We start from the raw sequence: 17868 nt of genomic DNA on the forward strand, positions 1-17868 counted from the left end.
AACATATTCTTCACCCAGAGAGTTGTGAGCGCATGGAATACTTTGCCAGTGGTAGTTGTGGAAGCAGAGCCGTTAGTGACATTTAAGCGACTGCTGGACATGCACATGGACAGCAGTGAATTGAGGGGAATGTAGGTTCGGTTATTTTGTTTTTGGATTAGGATTATTCCATGGCACAACATCGTGGGCCGAAGGGCCTGTACTGTGCTGTACTTTTTCTATGTTCAATAAAATTTCATGGGATGTTAACCCATTAACATCTCATCCCCACTGTGTGGAAACACGCCATTCAGCTCAAAGTCCACATAACTCTTCTTATGAGCATCCCACACAGACCCATCCCTATATTTCCCCTACCTAACCTGCACATCACTGAACACTATGGACAATTTAGCATGGCCAGTTCACCTAACTTGCAGAATTTGGGCTGAGAAGGGAAACTGGAGCAACTGGCAGAAACCCACACAGACACAGGGAGAATGTGCAGACTCCACATACAGTTGCCTGAGGCTGGAATTGAACCTGGGTTCCTGGTGCTGTGAGGTAGCAATGCCAACCATGCTGCCCGAAGAATTCTGTTTGAGGAACATCTTCCCAACCCTGTTGATAGCACCAGCCCCTGCCACCCAAAAAAAAACCACCACCACCACCACCAAAGATTGAAGGTTTTAAAAAAAAAGGGAATCCTGCTGGCAAATTTGAAAGTAACTTTTGGGGTATAAGGGAGCATTCACTAAGTTACTCCAGAATGATTTATTACCAATCCTAAAAGTAATTAAATAAGCATAGCATCTAAAGAAGCCTGAATTTCCAAAGCCTCTGCTACCAGTAAATTATATTTAGCTGAGTGTCTTTTGAAAGAGAAACCTCTGACCCATGAGAAAAACAGGAAGTGCTGGAGAATCTCAGTGGGATTGTCAGTATCTGTGGAGAGAAAAAAAGTAATGTTAACATTTCTACTTTAGTACGACTCTTCAGACATGAAGAGAGAGGTGGAAAAGTGATAACAAAAACAAAGCTGCTGGAAAAGCTCAGCAGGTCTGACAGCATCTATGGAGGAGAAAACAGTTAACATTTCGGTCCAGTGACCCTTCCTCAGAACTTTTCCAGCAACTTTGTTTTTGTTCCTGATTTACAGCGTCCAGTTCTTTTGGTGGAAAACTGATGTTTTATACTGTAGAAAAAGGTGAGGGAAGGAGACGGAACAGAAGAAATTGTTTGGGGAAAGTGAGAGTGCGATGGAGATTAGAGATCATGTATGTCACAGAAGATAAGACAAAGTAAAATGGTAATGATTGTAGAGAAGAGAGAATGATCCGCTGTACTTGTTACCCTCAGAATATACTTTAGCTCTGCTAAAAGCAAAACCAAGAAAACCATCCTCTGTGTATGTGGTGGGGGTGGGAGTGGGTGGTGAAGATGATGAGGGTGAAACAACATGGAAGTGCACAGTTTATGGTCTGAAGTTCTCCATATTGAGTCCTGAAGGCTGTAAAGTGCCTAGCCAGAAGATGACGTGCTGTTCCCTACCAGAAAGCAGCAGAAGACATAGGATAGCACTGAGAGTATGAAAGAAAAGTAGTGATTTAAAATGACAAGTGACTGGAGGGTTGTGTTTGTGCTTGTGGACCAAACAGCGTCACAACAGTTACCCATTGTGCATTTGGTCAACCCAGTGTAGGCGTTATTCTGGGTCTATCTACAGCACATGGCTCAAGAAGGTAGTATGCCACCATCTTCTCAAGGGCAATGAGAGGTGGGTAAGGAATGCTAGTAGCAACCCCACATCCTATAAATTAATTAAAAGTGAGAGAAGGGTGGAAATAATGAAGCAAAATTGCTTAATTGTACCAGTTTCAGATGAGACTAAAGTGACATCAATACAGTGAAGAATGTACCAGAAAAGGACAGTTGAAGAAGGTGGCCAGAATAGGAATGGAAGAAGCAATGTTTCACAAACCGCACAAAAAGGCAGACATAGCCAGGATAGTGCCGGGACCGCTAAGCCAGATTTGTGCTAAAATAAGGTTTTAACTTAATTTAAATGATCAGCTTTGCAGTAATTCTGGATGATTGATTCTTGTTGTTCTTCTGAGTAATTGAGTTCAGTAATTAGATTTCAAAGGCTGCATGCACTTTCATATTTTATCTTAACCATATTAGAGGGGTTCCAGGCACTGAAATCTGAAGTACAAGTCTGTTTCTGACAATTCACTGCACAATTATTGGATGTTTATTTTTGCATGTTATTTTGTACTATAAGGAATTTGTGTTCCAGAGTTGAAGTACACTACTGTAATAAACTGGAGCCATCTGCTGTGATTGAATCAGATTTTCCTGGAACACTTCCCAGAATAACAATGTCATGTAAACGTTTCCCAGGCCAAATAGATTACATGATACGACACATGCTTTTTCAGTTTGCAATTTTTGAGAATTTGAATCAGCTTTGTATATACCTCCTTTGCATAACCAGTTGTTATATAGCATAGGATATACTGCATTTGCACTCTTTGCAACTCCTCTCGTCGTATCAGATACATAGGTAGGAACATTGTGCAATTCAATTTGACTGCCACTTGCTTAAACTACTTGGTCAGTTTCGGTAAAATTTAAGTACAAAATAGTAAAAGGCTAATTGTCCTAGTTGTATGAGAAAACTAGGTATAATTCTGATGTGGTTTCTTCTGTTTGGTCATCTGATAATATTTGTGTCACTCTTCAGTAAAAAAGAGTTTCTCAGTATTCATGTCTCATCTAAAAGTTGACAGGTCTGACAGTGCAAACAGTCTCAGTTGGAGGCTTGGGAATGTCAGTCTGAGTATGTGCTGGAGTTTCTAGAGTGGGATTGAATATCATGATCTTCTGGTATGAGTCGAGGGAGTTTTGATACTGGAGCTGGCAGAATGCATCATCATATCTTTTTTCCTTCTCCCTTGGGCACTCTCTTTCTCTTGCTTGTGCTTTCAACTATTTGTCATTCCCCCTTCTGTGTAAAACCTAGATTGAACCAAAAGGAATTTGCTTCTTGGTGTATGTAGAGATTTGTTTCTTCCTTACAACACTGTAAGACCAGTTAGAAAAATGACATGATGGAATTCCCTCCTGAAACTTTTCCACCTCTTCATTAAGAAGCTGCTCAAATCACTTCAATTAAGCTTTTGGTTGTTTTAACTCAGTGCCTCTTTGTGTCAAAGTCTACTAACACTTTCATTAAAAAGCAGAATCACTTCCTAGTCATCACTCACTGTACACTCATGAAGGGAATATTATTAATATTATATTAATCATTAGAATCGCGCAGCATGGAAGCATTCGGCCCATCAGGTCCACGCTGACCCATCCGAACAGCTTCCCATCCGACCATTCCCTATAACCCTGCATTTCACATGGAAAATCCACCTAGCCTTCGGATCATTGGGGGTGGGGGGGGCACCAGAACACATGAAGGAAACAGTTAAGACACTGGGAGAACGTGCAATCTCCATGCTCACCCGAGGGTTAAATTGTACCCAGGTCCCTAGTGCCGTGAGGGAACAGTGCTAACCACTGAGCCACCATGTCCCATGACATTGTATAAATGCAAGTTGATATTGCTGCAATAAGGTGAACAGTTTGGAGTTCCGAAGATGATTTGTATTGGACCTAAATATTAACTCTGAACAGGTACTGCCAGATTGGCTAAGTTTCTCCAACACATTGTTCTTGCTTCAGATCTTGGCATCCTCACACTTTTATGTTATTGGCTTTTATGTTATTATGAAATAATTTAATGGCATAATATTTCCACACCAATACTCCAAGCCTAACTCAATTGGGTAATTGCAGCCTGAAAAATTCAGTCAAAACTTGGCATTGTAAATTTGACCAAATGTGGCAGAGTGCTCAGTTGGATGATCATACTGAATGGGAGAACAGCTTTAGGGCTGAATAGCCTACTCCTGCACCTGTTTTCTATGTTTCTATTTATTAATTCTTTTTGACAGTTACTTATGAATCGCCTTCCATCTTGCTGCTTTGAAGTACTTTCCGGATTGTCATAACTCTCAATTTTTAAAAAAGAATTGCTCCTGTTTTCTCTGGTACTTTGGGTGTGTCTTAATTCTGTCATCTGGTTAACTGCACACCTAGTGGCAACAGTTTCTTCCCATTTGCTTTATTAAACTTTTTGTACTTTTGAACACTTCCATATTTCCCCTTAGCTTTTTTGTTCCAGGAAGAATAATGCCAAATTTGCTGTGAAACCACAAAAGCAAGCTCCACTTCACATGTGTTTAGTGAGTGATGATAGAAAGTGATTATGCTTTTTAATGAAAGAACAAGCTGGAAACAAATCACGGTATCATTTCAAACATATGAGCATATGAATTAAAAGTAGCATAAGCCCTTCGACCCTTCTGTGCTAATCGTCAATCAATAAGCTCATGGTTGTTCTGTTTGTATTCCCAATTCCGTATTCCCATCTACGCACCCCCCCAACACCTTTTCATTCCATGGCCTGCCAAGAAGCTATCTACCTCTGCCTTAAAAATATTGAATAACCCAATCTACATCACCTTCTAAGGAATAGGGTCACAAAGTTGCACAGCCTATATAACATAATTCCCCTCTTCACTGTGCTCAGAGGGTGATCTGTCATTTTGAAATGGTGTCCCTTTTCCTTCTGCTGAAATAATAGAACTCAGCTGAATATGTTGTGTGGGAATTCTCTCCGCACTCTGTTAGGACTCCTTCTCCAAAGAACTCAATACTATGTAGTTGCTTGGAGCAGCAACAAGATGTGGAAACGACCATGGTATGGAAGTGGAGTGAGTTGATGGACTTGGCATAGAATTGCCAGCCTGCAAGAATCTGAAGTAGGTTAGAGGAGTAGTGATGGGGTTAGGAATGCAACTGTTGGACTAATGTAAAATCTGGATGGATTGAGATTGGATGGGGAGTGGCAAAGCCAGTGGTTGCAGGGACAGCATGGTGGTTAGCGCCAGAGAGCCTGGTTTGATTGCACAGTTTGGTCACTGTGTGGAGTTTGCACATTCTCCCCAAGTCTGCATGGATTTTAGCTGGGTGCTCTGGTTTCCTCCCACAGTCCAAAGATATGCAGGCTAGCTGGGTTGGTCATGCTAAATAACCAATTGTGTCCAGGGATAAGTAGGTTAGGTGTGTTAGCTATGGGAAATGCAGGATTGCAGGGATAGGGTAGGGGGATGGGTCTGGGTTGGTGTGGACTTGTCGGGCCGAATGGCCTGTTTCTATGGATTATATTCCATTCTATTCTATGGATAGATTTAGAGTATGATCACCAATGTCAGTAAACATTCAAGGAGTGGGGTCAGCTTGATGTGTGAACTGAACGGAGAATCATGGTGTCAATATAACAATGAAACCGAAGAGGGTTGGGAAAGGATGCTAATGTGAATTTAAATAGTTGGAATGAGGTTAATAACACTAACAAACTTGACAGGAGGATTCAGCAGAGCATGGTAGTGCTGATAATAGCATGTTGCCTTTATATACTTGTGGACTCAATTCTCCACTGAGGATCACAAAGAGAAAATCTGTGACTGTCTTTGTCTTTGTCATGGAAACTGATCTGTCATTTAAAACCTATTGGATGAGGCATAGAAAGTTCTGTAACGGCAGAGATAAGATGAAAGAAATATAAACTTTGTTTATCTCTCCATAGATACTAGCAATTTGCTAAGTATTCCCAGTATTTTCTATTTTTATAAAAGATAGAAGGTTGTGTGTTATACACCTACACGGTTCATTTTCAGAAAAGTATAAAACAATTAAAAGGAGTGTCAGTGTGTGATTAGAAAAAATAGTCTTACACCTCAATGCATTCTGAGCATTATATTTGTTTTCACACAGAATCCTGCAAGCCAGTTACCTGTGGGTTTGGCTGAACGAACCCAGCAACTGTTCACTATTATCTTCAGGTATATCGTAGATATGTTGATCTGGACAGAAGATAAAGAGCTGCCGTTGGGACTCCAACCAAGGTATACGATGAGAAATTTCTCTTATACCACCAAGCTGCCGCATTACAATGATTGATAGTGATGACATTTCTTGGGTCAAACACTGTGACCAATCTGATATGATCTGATCATTTCCATAGTCCTTGTTAGTCTTTGTAACATTTATGAAGAAGACTTGGTTCTTGTTGAGACAGATGTTTTGAAGTTATCAACAACATTGACTATTTGCATTGTTCTAAGATCTTGAACTTACCAACTGACACTTACCCTTTATACCAACTGATGCCATGACTATATTACATTGTTGTAACACCACACAAGGCTGACTACAATAACTAAAGAGTGCACTGACTCCATTGCATTGAGACTAGTGAAGATGAGGCAAGGACTTTTATTCTGGACATTGCACATTGAGATGCCTTAAAGGTGCCTTACCTTTGTGATAAATGCAATAATACAACAGATATAAAGCATGATTAAAAGGGATTTATCAAGTCTTTGCAGGAAATCCACTAAGGTTGATGTGTGAAACATTTTCAAACGGGAATACAAGTAAAATGTTGAATGTAGAAGCAGTTCATTTTGCTGGAATAAAGTACTAAATGTGTTCAAACAGTGAATGATCATTTACTGATTTATTTATTACATGCATCATGTTTATAATGCACTGAGGTTTACAGAGAAAACTCTTTGGAAATATAAACTGATCAATGGAAGTTTGAACTATTAGGTATTTACTTGTGCTGAAACTGGATCTGATATATTTATACTGGCTCTAGTTGCCTTTACGAAAAGGGCAACTGTCCAGCATAGCATTTGGATTGGTTTAAAATTTGACACACAGCTGAGATGGAAGAGAGCGATTGGGACTTGTACCTTAAAGCTTGCCAGCAAGCGCATTTCCCCTCACGCCCTTTCTGTGAAGGGAAAAGTAATAACACTCAAAAACTTAGCAAAAAGGAAGAACATTTCTAACTGGAGGCAAGACCCAGATCTAACTGTCCAAAATTAAGGATCATGGCATTCGACATTAACATGATATCATTGGCAAAAAAACAAATCTTTGCGAAAAGCCATCTCCTTTTCCCTTTTGGATTGGACTTGAATTCACCGCCTTTTAGCCTCTGCATTTCCCACTCACCATATTCCCGAAATAACTGTCATGTGTGAATGCATGTTTGTTTAGATTTAATGGGAGTTTGCATTAAACTGCCATATTTTTACCTGTTTTTGTCACTTGTTAGAGGTTAAGTTTGCTATAATAAATAAGTTTTGTTTTTTCCTATTCATTTGATGAAACCTGGTGTGAGTTTCATTTGTCTCAGACAGTGGCCCCAGTCAGGTATTAACAATTCCTGAGATTCAAAATTGGTAACATTTCACACTTAGTAGATTCACAATAGTAGAACTTAATTTGAGTAGTGACAAAAGATAAATATAGTGGAATGAACCAATCAAGCAACTTCACTGAAGTAGTTTAATTTGGCAGTTGAAAAGTCTTGGAACAAAGTGGGATGTGAGAGTAACTAGCAAGGTCAGAAATTTATTGCCTGTCCCTAATTGCCCTTGAATTGAGCAGCTCTTTAGGCCATCAACAGAGGGCAGTTAAGTCAACCATGCTGCCATAGGCAGAAGTTGCCCAGACTGGGTAAGTAAGGCAAATTACAGAACTAAAGCAAATTAGTGAACCATATAAGTTTTTACAACAACCGATGGTAGTTTCATGGTAGTCCTTATTGAAGCAAGGTTTTAGATCTATATTTATTAAATTAATTTAAATTCCATTTGCTGCCATGGGATTTAAACCCAAGTCCCCAGCCTTTACTACTATTCATTTGTCTCCCCTGTTGGGTGAAATCCCATGGAGAAGGTTTTTAAAGTTTTAACGTAGATTTGATATTGAAGAACTGTAATTGCTCGAATTTATTTTAGTTGCAGAGCTAATTGAAAAACTGGTTGAAGAATGAGGTCTAGTAATTGGGAAAAGGCTGAAAACATAAATACCAGCACTTTATCTATTTCTTGTTAGTGTCATCCAATAGAAATTACAGATGAGGTACAAGTGTGGGGTATAGCAATGCTATTTTAGTGGAAGATGGCTCACCAACATTGAACAATCAGGGAAACAAAGCTTGCACTTGCACACACGATATATCGTCATAGTATTTTACCAACAAATGTATAGAAAAGATAAAGTTTGCACACAGTATTTCATGATATACTTGGAGAATGTGTTGTAATAATCTGACTAGTGCAGGTATGTATTAATTTCATTTATGATTAGTTTATAAATTAGAGTCATGTCTGGATTTCTGATTCGCCTCTTCTAGTTTGTGGTTAGAGCATTAAACAACATTGTCCTTTTCCCTTGTCTACACTGACTTGTTAGCACCAGTGGTGTTAAGGATTTGAGAGTGAGTTCCATTGTGTTGCGTTGAAATATCAACAAACTGCATCACAGTTGATTGCGCTGTTGGGGAAAATTCAGCAAACTTTGTGAGATGACGTATCGACATTGAAGCTTATGCTTAAACTTTCTTTGACCACAAGGGAGAAGACAGATTCCTATTTCTGTGTTCTGTTTAATGATGAGCAGCATTCGCCTGAGCAAGTCATTTATTCACTCCAGAGGTCACTAGGCTGCTCACAAAGAGAAGCACAGAATCACACCACTTTGATAGATAAAGAGGTAAGTGCCATTAGTGCTTGTGGATTTTTTTATGCAACGAAAGGAACTTGCATTTACATAGCACCTTTTAAGATAGTAAATGTTTTGAGGCACTTCACAGGAAAGTAATCAGAGAAGCCAAGATACCACTGAGCCAAAAAGGGTACCATTGGGATGGGTGACTGAGTGCTTGGCCAAAGGCAGCTTTTAAGGAAAATGTGGAAAGTTGCAGAGCTGTAGGCTCTAGACTGAGATGGCTCAGTTGCCAAGAGTGATGTGAAGGAAATCAGGGATGAAACTAAAGGCCAAAGTTGGTGAAATGCATTATTCTAGGAGAATAATAGCATTATAGAAGGCACAGAGATAGGCAGGGTGGGAAACCATAATGATCTAAAGATGTGAATAGAAGTTTGAAAAAATAAATGTTAATAGTTAACCAAAGCTGCAGTTATATTGCCCAATGTATTTTGGTAATCTGAATGTGACCATGTCTGTGGGTGCTCCGATCTCAAGAGAACCCTTGTATGAATCTATTTTATACCATTTGGGTTTGATATCATGGAGATTTTATTTGAGCTATGCTTTAAGGTGTTCAAGGAATCTCTTGCACTCTCAGTTAATTTGTAGAGCTTTTGAAATGCTTTGGGCAAGTATCCCTGCCAACTCTTAAACTCAGAACATTGAAAATATATCAGATTAGAGTAGAGTTCTGCATGTAAATAAAGAGTCCCTTTTATCAAAGCAAATGTACTATTTAACTAACAGCTTAAGTTCTGTTATGTGAGTTGGATTTGATGACCAAACAAAAAGTATAAATTCATTTGCAATCAGTTAATGCAGTCAGCAAAATCGTAGTTAACCACATTCAGTGCTAAACTGTCTGATCTTTTCATTATTTAATGTAAACTTGCTTATTTTGTTTTAAGAGCTATGGTTTGAACTTCACTGCAGATCCTTTAAATTTTGTTTTGTGTTTGTCTCTCTAGGGTCGTAGAGCTGTAAAACATGGAACACTGCAGTCATGTCAAGAGACAAAGTTAGAAGTTTTTGTAAGTAACATAATGCTTGCTGCATTCATTTAACAACTGCAGTTGAAAATGACAGTAGTGGCACAGGAAATTATGCAGTGGGTTCATTTAATTATTCCAAGCATTAGCATCATTTCTAGGTGGTGAGCTTTTATTGTTTGTAGAATGTACAGAAGTAATTAATCTGCTTCAGATCACTCAAAATGTACCATAAATTTTATCTCCAGTTTTCTGGAGATTTTGAGTGATACCTGGGTAATGTAGTAGATAAAGGTGCTTTCCTTTAAAACCTTAAAGTGCTGCATACCCTATGGGTTATCTTGCACACATTTTTCTCACAATTTCTATCCACGTTTCATAGTGATCTGTGCTTTTCCTCCATGCTCACCCCTAATGTTAGTGGCTATTCAGAAAGGAAGAGAATATTTCATTTGTCAGATTACTTTACTTAGGTTATACATGCTGTTTTAAATGTTAGGGATGCATTTTCAGTGGAGAACAAGTGAAAGCTGATTACTTATTTTCAACAATGATCCAATACTTTGTAGTCACGTTACTATGCTTTAGATAAATGTGTATTTTAGTTTTAGTATCTGCTGAATGACAGCTGTAGTAAGTATATAGAGAAATACGACGTAAAATGTACAGCAGAGAAACAGGCCATTCAGGCCTACATAATCTGTAATGGTCTTTGCAACAAGTGCCCCTTCAGTTTGCTATAAACATGACATTCTATTGTCATTGCTTTTGATATTTCTTCAGTTTCTCCTTAAATGTATCCCTGCTATTTGCCTGAGTTGCAGCTAGTTGTAGCAGGCTTTACATTCACACAAATTATTGCATTTATTAGAGACTATCTCCTTTATGGGCCCTGGTTTTACTTTGCTTCGCAGTGCGTGTGCATAGAAACATAGGACCAGAGGTTAGGCCTTTCAGTGCTTTGAGCCTGTTCTGCCATTCAAAATGAGGGGCTCCCAGATGGCCTGCTATTTCCGTTCTAAATACAGAAAGTACATCTGCAATGTTATGCACAGAGAAGCACCTCCAATCAGAGGAAGGGTCACTGGACCCGAAATGTTAACTCTGATTTTGCTCCAGAGATGCTGCCAAGACCTGCTGAACCTTTCCAGCAAGATGTGTTTTTTTTGCCCTCAATCAGAAGCTGTTTTATTCCCTTGTTTGCTAGAAGTCTCACTTGCAGAGGCTCTCTCTTTCCTATCCCTCTGAGAAAGTCAGGGAGGGAAGAAAAGAGAATGAGAGAGATAAGAAAGAGTGTGTGTGTGTGTTGGGGGGGGGGAGAGTCGGAGTATGTGAGGGATATAGGAGGGAGAGGGCTTGGGTGAGAGAAATGTGGTGCATGTGCAAGTGGAAATGATGAAAGCTAGAGAGGGGATCTGCAAGAATTGCAGGCAAACAGAGCTTCAAGGCAGAGCATGCAGATGAGAGGAAAGGTTAGATAGACAGTTCAAGTGTGCGTATTACGAAGCGAGAGGGATGATGACAGAGAGAGAACATGCGACAGGAAGGAAGGAGGAAGCGAGCAAGCTGAGTGCAACAAGACAGCATGTAAATGTGAGGATGTAACTTGGAGAGATTGCGCAAATGAGTTAGGGGACATGTACGCAAGAGGGAGGCCAAGAGTCAAAACAGATACTGAAAAGAGATAGTGTGTGTGTGAGAGAGCGAGAGAGACCCTGCAACCCTGAATGTGGTCCTGACACGGGCCCACCCTATCCCTCCTTTCTTTCTAAAATCTATCCACAAAGGTTGGAATTGGAGGAATGTTGCTGGCTGAATGATAACTTTTTTTCTATTCCCACCTTTTGTATGGACTCCTCTGAGGTCAACTCAATGTGCATCAGCAGGGTTAAGTGTGCCTCAAACTCCAGTCTTTGATTCATTCCTGGTCCCCACCTCTTCCCTGCTGATTGACACTTGAGACTGGGTCTGCCTCTGCCTCTCCACCTCTGCTTAATAATCGAAAGGGCAGAGAAAGATTTTATTAGTGAGCTGGTTAGCCTAAAATTAAAAGGGGTAGACTATTTAAGATTGAGGTGAAGGGTCTTTAGAAGTCTCTGCTGCAGAGGGCTCTGGAATCTCAAACATTGAGCAGGTTCCAGATAGAAATCAGTGGATCACTTGAGACCATTGTGATTTAGGAATATGAGGATTTTGTAGATAAATGACGCTGTGTGGATGATCAACCATGATCTAATTTCAATAGCCGAGCCAGCTGAGCAGGCTGAATAGCCTGCTTCTGTAACCATGTATGAACTGTAAACAATGAATGATTATATTGAGACAAAAAAATGAAATACTGGATATATTCAATATCTGTGAAGAAGAGCTGAATTACAATTACAGTTTTGTAGGAATGATAGGTGTCTCACTCAGCAACCACTACTCTGGATGTGAGTTTGCTCGCTGAGCTGGAAGGTTAGTTTTCAGACGTTTCGTCACCATTCTAGGTAACATCATCAGTGAGCCTCCGATGAAGCTTCATCAGAGGCTCACTGATGATGTTACCTAGAATGGTGACGAAACGTCTGAAAACGAACCTTCCAGCTCAGCGAGCAAACTCACATCCAGAACCTCAACCTGAGCTGCAAATCTTCTCAAAACTCGCGAACCACTACTCTATTGTCATCACGCATACAGATAGTGGATTGTGTAAACTGACGTTTAGCCAAATCAAAGATAATATTGTCATGTGCATTTTTTCTTTCAGAACATTACAAACAGTGTATTCCAGTCACCCCTACGTGTTGAAATTCTTCACTCAAGTGTTGTATCCCATCAGACCTTTGCTTTACGTCTTCTCTCCTGGCTCAACCAAGTTGTTAGTAACTCAGGCAAGTGCAAGCCTTATTTTAATGAAACAGGTATTTTAATTATACAAACTCTGGAATGGAATAATGCAAGATATTAGCCTGACTTAACTATTGATGTTGTTTCCCCAGTCATGTGCAAACTTCACGTATGCTGTTTGCATCCTACTGGTGATTACTAAATGTGCAAAAACTGGGTAATATTTTGGTGCCTTGATATGCCTTGTCATTAAGTGCCAAGACTCAGCAGATTCTTCTGTGCTCAATTGTATCAATGCTTTGGTCTTATATTGTACTGTGCTTAAAGCCCAGTTTTGACATTGCCCAATGATGCCATTGCACTGCTTGTGGATGAATAATAATCTATGTATGACCTTTAACTCTTAACCAGCTCAGTAATCTTTACAGCTTGTACCCTATTTATTTCTTGAAAATTCCCAAATCTTAAATATTTCTGCATGGTTTTCTAGCATGTAAATAGTGTTAGTTAATATCCTTCCTTATGTCTTTTTTATGAAGACCGTCAATGATCCCAGTGCAGAGCCCTGAAAGACTCGGATCATTCCTTTAAATGATTGTACATATCCTGGCAAAAGTCCTTTCAACCTGTGAGCTTGGAACCAGTTAATTGTTGAACCACTAGTTTGAATTTATCTTTGGATAGCTGTTCTGTGGTATTTTAATTAGGAATATAACACAAGTTGAAGTTTGGTCTCTTCCACAAATAGCTCCATTCTGTTGTGAGGCAGGAACTCTGTTTTTAAAAACTGCTTTCTAACAACTGCTAAATTCATAGATTGCATTCTTTATAATATCTTCCATTTTGTTCAGCGGGTGACTTCCAATTAAAAGATCTAGTTCCAGACTGTAATGCCTTTAGTTTCTTAAATTTGGGCGTGATGTGAGTATTCCTTTATTCATTGGAATAGAGTTTTATGAGTCCTAGTTCACACAAAACAGTGCCAGTTTGCTTCACTATAGCATTATCTTCACTGGGTTCAAATTGCAAGCATCTTAATCCTCAATTATGATCTATCTTTGCTGATAAAAGATAAATTTGAGTTTGGTTAGATGCAGATTGTTTGTTTTTCTTTCATTTAAACAGCTGGATTACGTCAGATTTTCTGTGAGGTGGTGCTTAACCAAGAACCAGACTCAAATCAACCTTGCCTGATCAGCAAATTAATGTTGGCTGATGCCAAACTCTGGAAAGGTGAGTAAATTAATACTGTTGCTGTTACCAGTCAAGTCAGCAACTAGTTGAGTTCCATTTGATTGGGTAACAAGTCCCAGGACTGTTTCTCTTGAGGGTCTCCTACTTTTCTCAGAATTTTCAGTTTCATTCGAACATTCTTGTTTGTCTGACATGTGAGTCAGAAAATGGCTAGCATCTTAGTAATAGAGGTTAGTTTGTAATAATGGGCCCCAGTCTTTCTCTGTTTAACTGAATATCTCTGAAATATCCCCACGATCAAACCGTAATTTGAAAGCCCTATGCTATTGTTGACTGAGAGGTGCTTCCTGCTGCATAATAGTCCATTAATCCAAAACTTGCAGATGGATGCCTAACAATGGTACTTAAAAGCTGTATTTTTATATTTAATTTCTGGCCATTGGTCACTTCATTTGCGGAGAGAATTCACTACAGCCCTGTTTACACAATATTATTGTTTGCCTGGTAATCCGGACGTAATTGCCACATCACTGATTCTTAAATTTTTAATATTAAGAACTCCTGAAATAACTTGATATTCCATAGTAGTTTCCAAAAGAGAATTGGGCATCTATTTGAAAATGAAATTTTTAGTGTTCTGGGAAAAGGGATCAGTGGGATGAATTTGATATCTCTTTCAAAGAGCTGGCACAAACATAGCGGAGCAAGTAGCCTTCAGTGCTTAATTCTCCTTGATTCTAAAGTTCAGGTTTGCATTGCAAGTGAAATCCCTCCAAAGCTTGGTTGCCATTCCTTGTGGAAGTTTGATAAATAGTATTCTTCACATTGCTATCAATCCCCTTTTCTGAAACTGATTTTCGTAACGGTGACCAAAAATTTGGCTACAGGGGTAGGTGTAATAGAGTGATGCGGCAAAATGGAAAGATATAGGAGGGAATCACAAACTTGAGGTGTCGCCAGGAGGGACAAATGGCAAGAGTTGAGGTAAAGGAAGGGAGCTTGCAGAAGATAATCACGCACCTGGAAGTTAAATTGCTTTTTAAAATATATTTGCTTGCTTTCTAAAAGCATAGTCTAGATTTAAATGAATGGGCTTCAAAGTGTCTTATCAATTCTGGTTAGCAGAGGCTACAGAATGTGCTTTCGGTTTTCCTCGTGAATGGTGAAAATGGAATATAGTCTTAATGCTGCTGTGTTCAGAATCCAAACTCTGAATTCAGGCCATTTCTTGCTGTTCTAACTCATCACTCATTTACCACATGTGTTTACATTTATATTGATCACTTGTGTTATGATTGCAGAGAGCTACAAGGTGTTTGTCATGATGCTACTACGGTGTAGATTTGACCATAAGACATAGGAGTGGAAGTAAGGCCATTCAGCCCATCGAGCCCACTTCGCCATTTAATCATGGCTGATGGGCATTTCAACTCCACCTCTCTGCACTCTTCCCCATAGCCCTTGATTCCTTGTGAGATCAGGAATTTATCAATTTCTGCCTTGAAGACATGTAACGACCCGGCCTCCACTGCGCTCCATGGCAATGAATTCCATGGGCCCACCACTCTGGCTGAAGAAATGTCTCCTCATTTCCGTTTTAAATTCACCCCCTCTAATTCTAAGGCTGTGCCCACGGGTCCTAGTCTCCCCGCCTAATGGAAACAACTTCCCAGCGTCCACGCGTTCTAAGCCATACATTATCTTGTCAGTTTCTATTAGATCTCCCCTCAACCTTCTAAACTCTAATGAATACGATCCCAGGATCGTCAGCCATTCATCGTATGTTAAACTTACCATTCCAAGGATCATCCGTGTGAATCTGTGCTGGACAGGCTCCAGCACCAGTATGTCCTTCCTGAGGTGTGGGGCCCAAAATTGGGCACAGTATTCTAAATGGGGCTTAACTAGAGCCTTATAAAGCCTCAGAAGCACATGACTGCTTTTATATTCCAACCCTCTTGAGATAAACAACATTACATTCGCTTTCTTAATCATGGACTCTACCTGCAAGTTAACTTTTAGAGAATCCTGGACCAACACTCCCAGATCCCTTTGTACTTCTGCTTTACGAATTTTCTCACCATTTAGAAAATAGTCCATGCCTGTATTCTTTTTTCCAAAGTGCAAAACCTCACATTTGCTCACGTTGAACTAAGGAATAGACAGAATAAATATGCATTCGTTTTTTTCAATACAGGAGCACGCAAAGTCTTCCATGAACTAATAGTATGCAGTTTGCTGATGGAAACAGAATGCAAGAGACTCTTTGCTGTTGAATTTGTCACTGTGAGTACTTGTTTTATTCAGGTTAAAGCCCAGCAGTGACTGAGATTCAGAAGCCTGCTTTCTCTCCCAAAAACCCTGAGTGGGCAGTTTTCTTATAGGCTGTATTCTTGTAGAGAGTTTTTATAAAAAAAAGAAGTTAAATGGTGACAAGTAAGATATAAAATTTGGTTACTGAGAAAGCAGTAGTAAAAGTAAAAGCATGCTGCTTAAGCACACTAATTATGGGAGTAATCCTTAGTGCAAGGCATCAACTTTGAAATTACTAACTCCAAACTTATGCACAAGTCCAACAGACTAGACATTTAAAAAGCTCTTTCCACTTTTGAGGGAGTGCAGAGCTCAGAGATGTAAATATAAGATAGCCATTGATAAATCCAACAAACCATCTAGGGGCAAGTTCTTTATTTGGCTGTGGAACATGCGACCACTGTGTAGATTAGATTTAGATTTCCTACAGTGTGGAAACAGGCCCTTTGGCCCAACAAGTCCACACTGCCCCTTGGAGCATCCCACTCAGACCCATCCCCCTATAACCCACACACCCCTGAACACTGTGGGCAATTTAGCATGGCCAATCCACCTAGCCTGCACATCTTTGGACTGTGGGAGGAAGCCAGAGCACCCAGAGGAAACCCACGGAGTCATGGGGAGAACGTGCAAACTCCACACAGACAGTTGCGTGAGGCTGGGATCGAATCTGGGTCCCTGGCACTGTGAGGCTGCAGTGCTAACCACTGAGCCACTGTATAGATGAAACAAATTGACTATCCTTTTAAATGCATCTATCAGCATGCGAGACAGAAAGGAGATGGATATGACAGCACTTGTCATCAAGGCCACGTGACTGACTGACTCATCAAGGAACTCTAGCAAAACAGGAATCATTGGAAACCGGGAGGCAAAATCTGCTGCTAGGAGTCATACCTGGTACACGGGAAGATGGTTGCAATTGTTGGAGGTCAGTTCAGGCCAGCTTCAGGACATCTCTGCCGGAGTTCCTTAGGGTAGTGACATACATCCAACCATCTTCAGCTGCTTCAGTGATTACTTTCCCTGTTTCATAAAGACAGGAATGATGATGTTTGCCAGTGATTGTACAATATATACCATTTGCAACTTCTTGAAAAGTGAAGTAGTCCATGTCCAAAAGTGCAGTATCCAGGATTGAGCTGAAAAGTGGCAAGTAACATTAAAAGTGTACAAATTCCAAGCAATGACCTTCTTCAATAAAAGGCAATCAAACTGCTGGCTCCTGACTTTCAATGGTGTTATCATCACTGTATCCCCCACATCTGAGAGGTTAACATTGACCAGAAGCTCAACTGGATTTGCCATATAAATATTGTGCCTACAAGACCATGAGCAGAGGCTAGGAATCCTGCAGAGACTAACTACGTACTGACTCCTCAAGTTTGCCTACTATCTACCAGGCTCATGTTAGGAATGTGATGGAATACTCTTCACTTGCCTGGATGTGAACAGCTCCGAAAACACTTCAGAAGTTTTATAATACGGAAGAAGCTGTTCTTGAACATAGAATCATAGAATCCCTACAGTGTGGAAACAGGCCCTTCAGCCCAAAAAGCCCACGCTAACCCTCGGAGTATCCCACCCAGACCCATCCCACTATAGCCCACCTAATCTACACATCCCTGAACACTCCGAGCAATTTAGCACGAGCAATCCACTTAGCCTGCACATCTTTGGACTGTAGGAGGAAGTCTGAGCACACGGAGGAAAGCCATGCAGACATGGGGAGGATGTGCAGACTCCACACAGGCAGTTGCCTGAGAGTGGAGTCGGACCTGTGTCCCTGGCACAGAAAGACAGCAGTGCTAACCATGAGCCACCGTGCCGCCCCCAGATGTTGGTAACTTCTGTATCTTCTGCCCAATTGAAGAGG

General features: G+C 40.2%; 1 protein-coding gene across 3 annotated transcripts in view; it reads left to right on the forward strand.

Annotated features, from left to right (window-relative positions):
* Window positions 1-17868, forward strand: part of ubr1 (ubiquitin protein ligase E3 component n-recognin 1) — a 215126-nt gene that overhangs the window by 37404 nt on the left and 159854 nt on the right. For all 3 annotated transcript variants that reach the window (XM_048537077.2, XM_059649358.1, XM_048537078.2), the window contains exons 5-10: window positions 5872-6002; window positions 8532-8670; window positions 9636-9698; window positions 12406-12529; window positions 13611-13718; window positions 15877-15965. In XM_048537077.2, coding sequence (XP_048393034.2) covers window positions 5872-6002; window positions 8532-8670; window positions 9636-9698; window positions 12406-12529; window positions 13611-13718; window positions 15877-15965 — 654 coding nt within the window. The remainder of the gene's footprint in view (window positions 1-5871; window positions 6003-8531; window positions 8671-9635; window positions 9699-12405; window positions 12530-13610; window positions 13719-15876; window positions 15966-17868) is intronic.

The sequence above is a fragment of the Stegostoma tigrinum genome, chromosome 10 (assembly GCF_030684315.1).
Source record: "Stegostoma tigrinum isolate sSteTig4 chromosome 10, sSteTig4.hap1, whole genome shotgun sequence".
NCBI classification, from domain to species: Eukaryota; Metazoa; Chordata; class Chondrichthyes; order Orectolobiformes; family Stegostomatidae; genus Stegostoma; species Stegostoma tigrinum.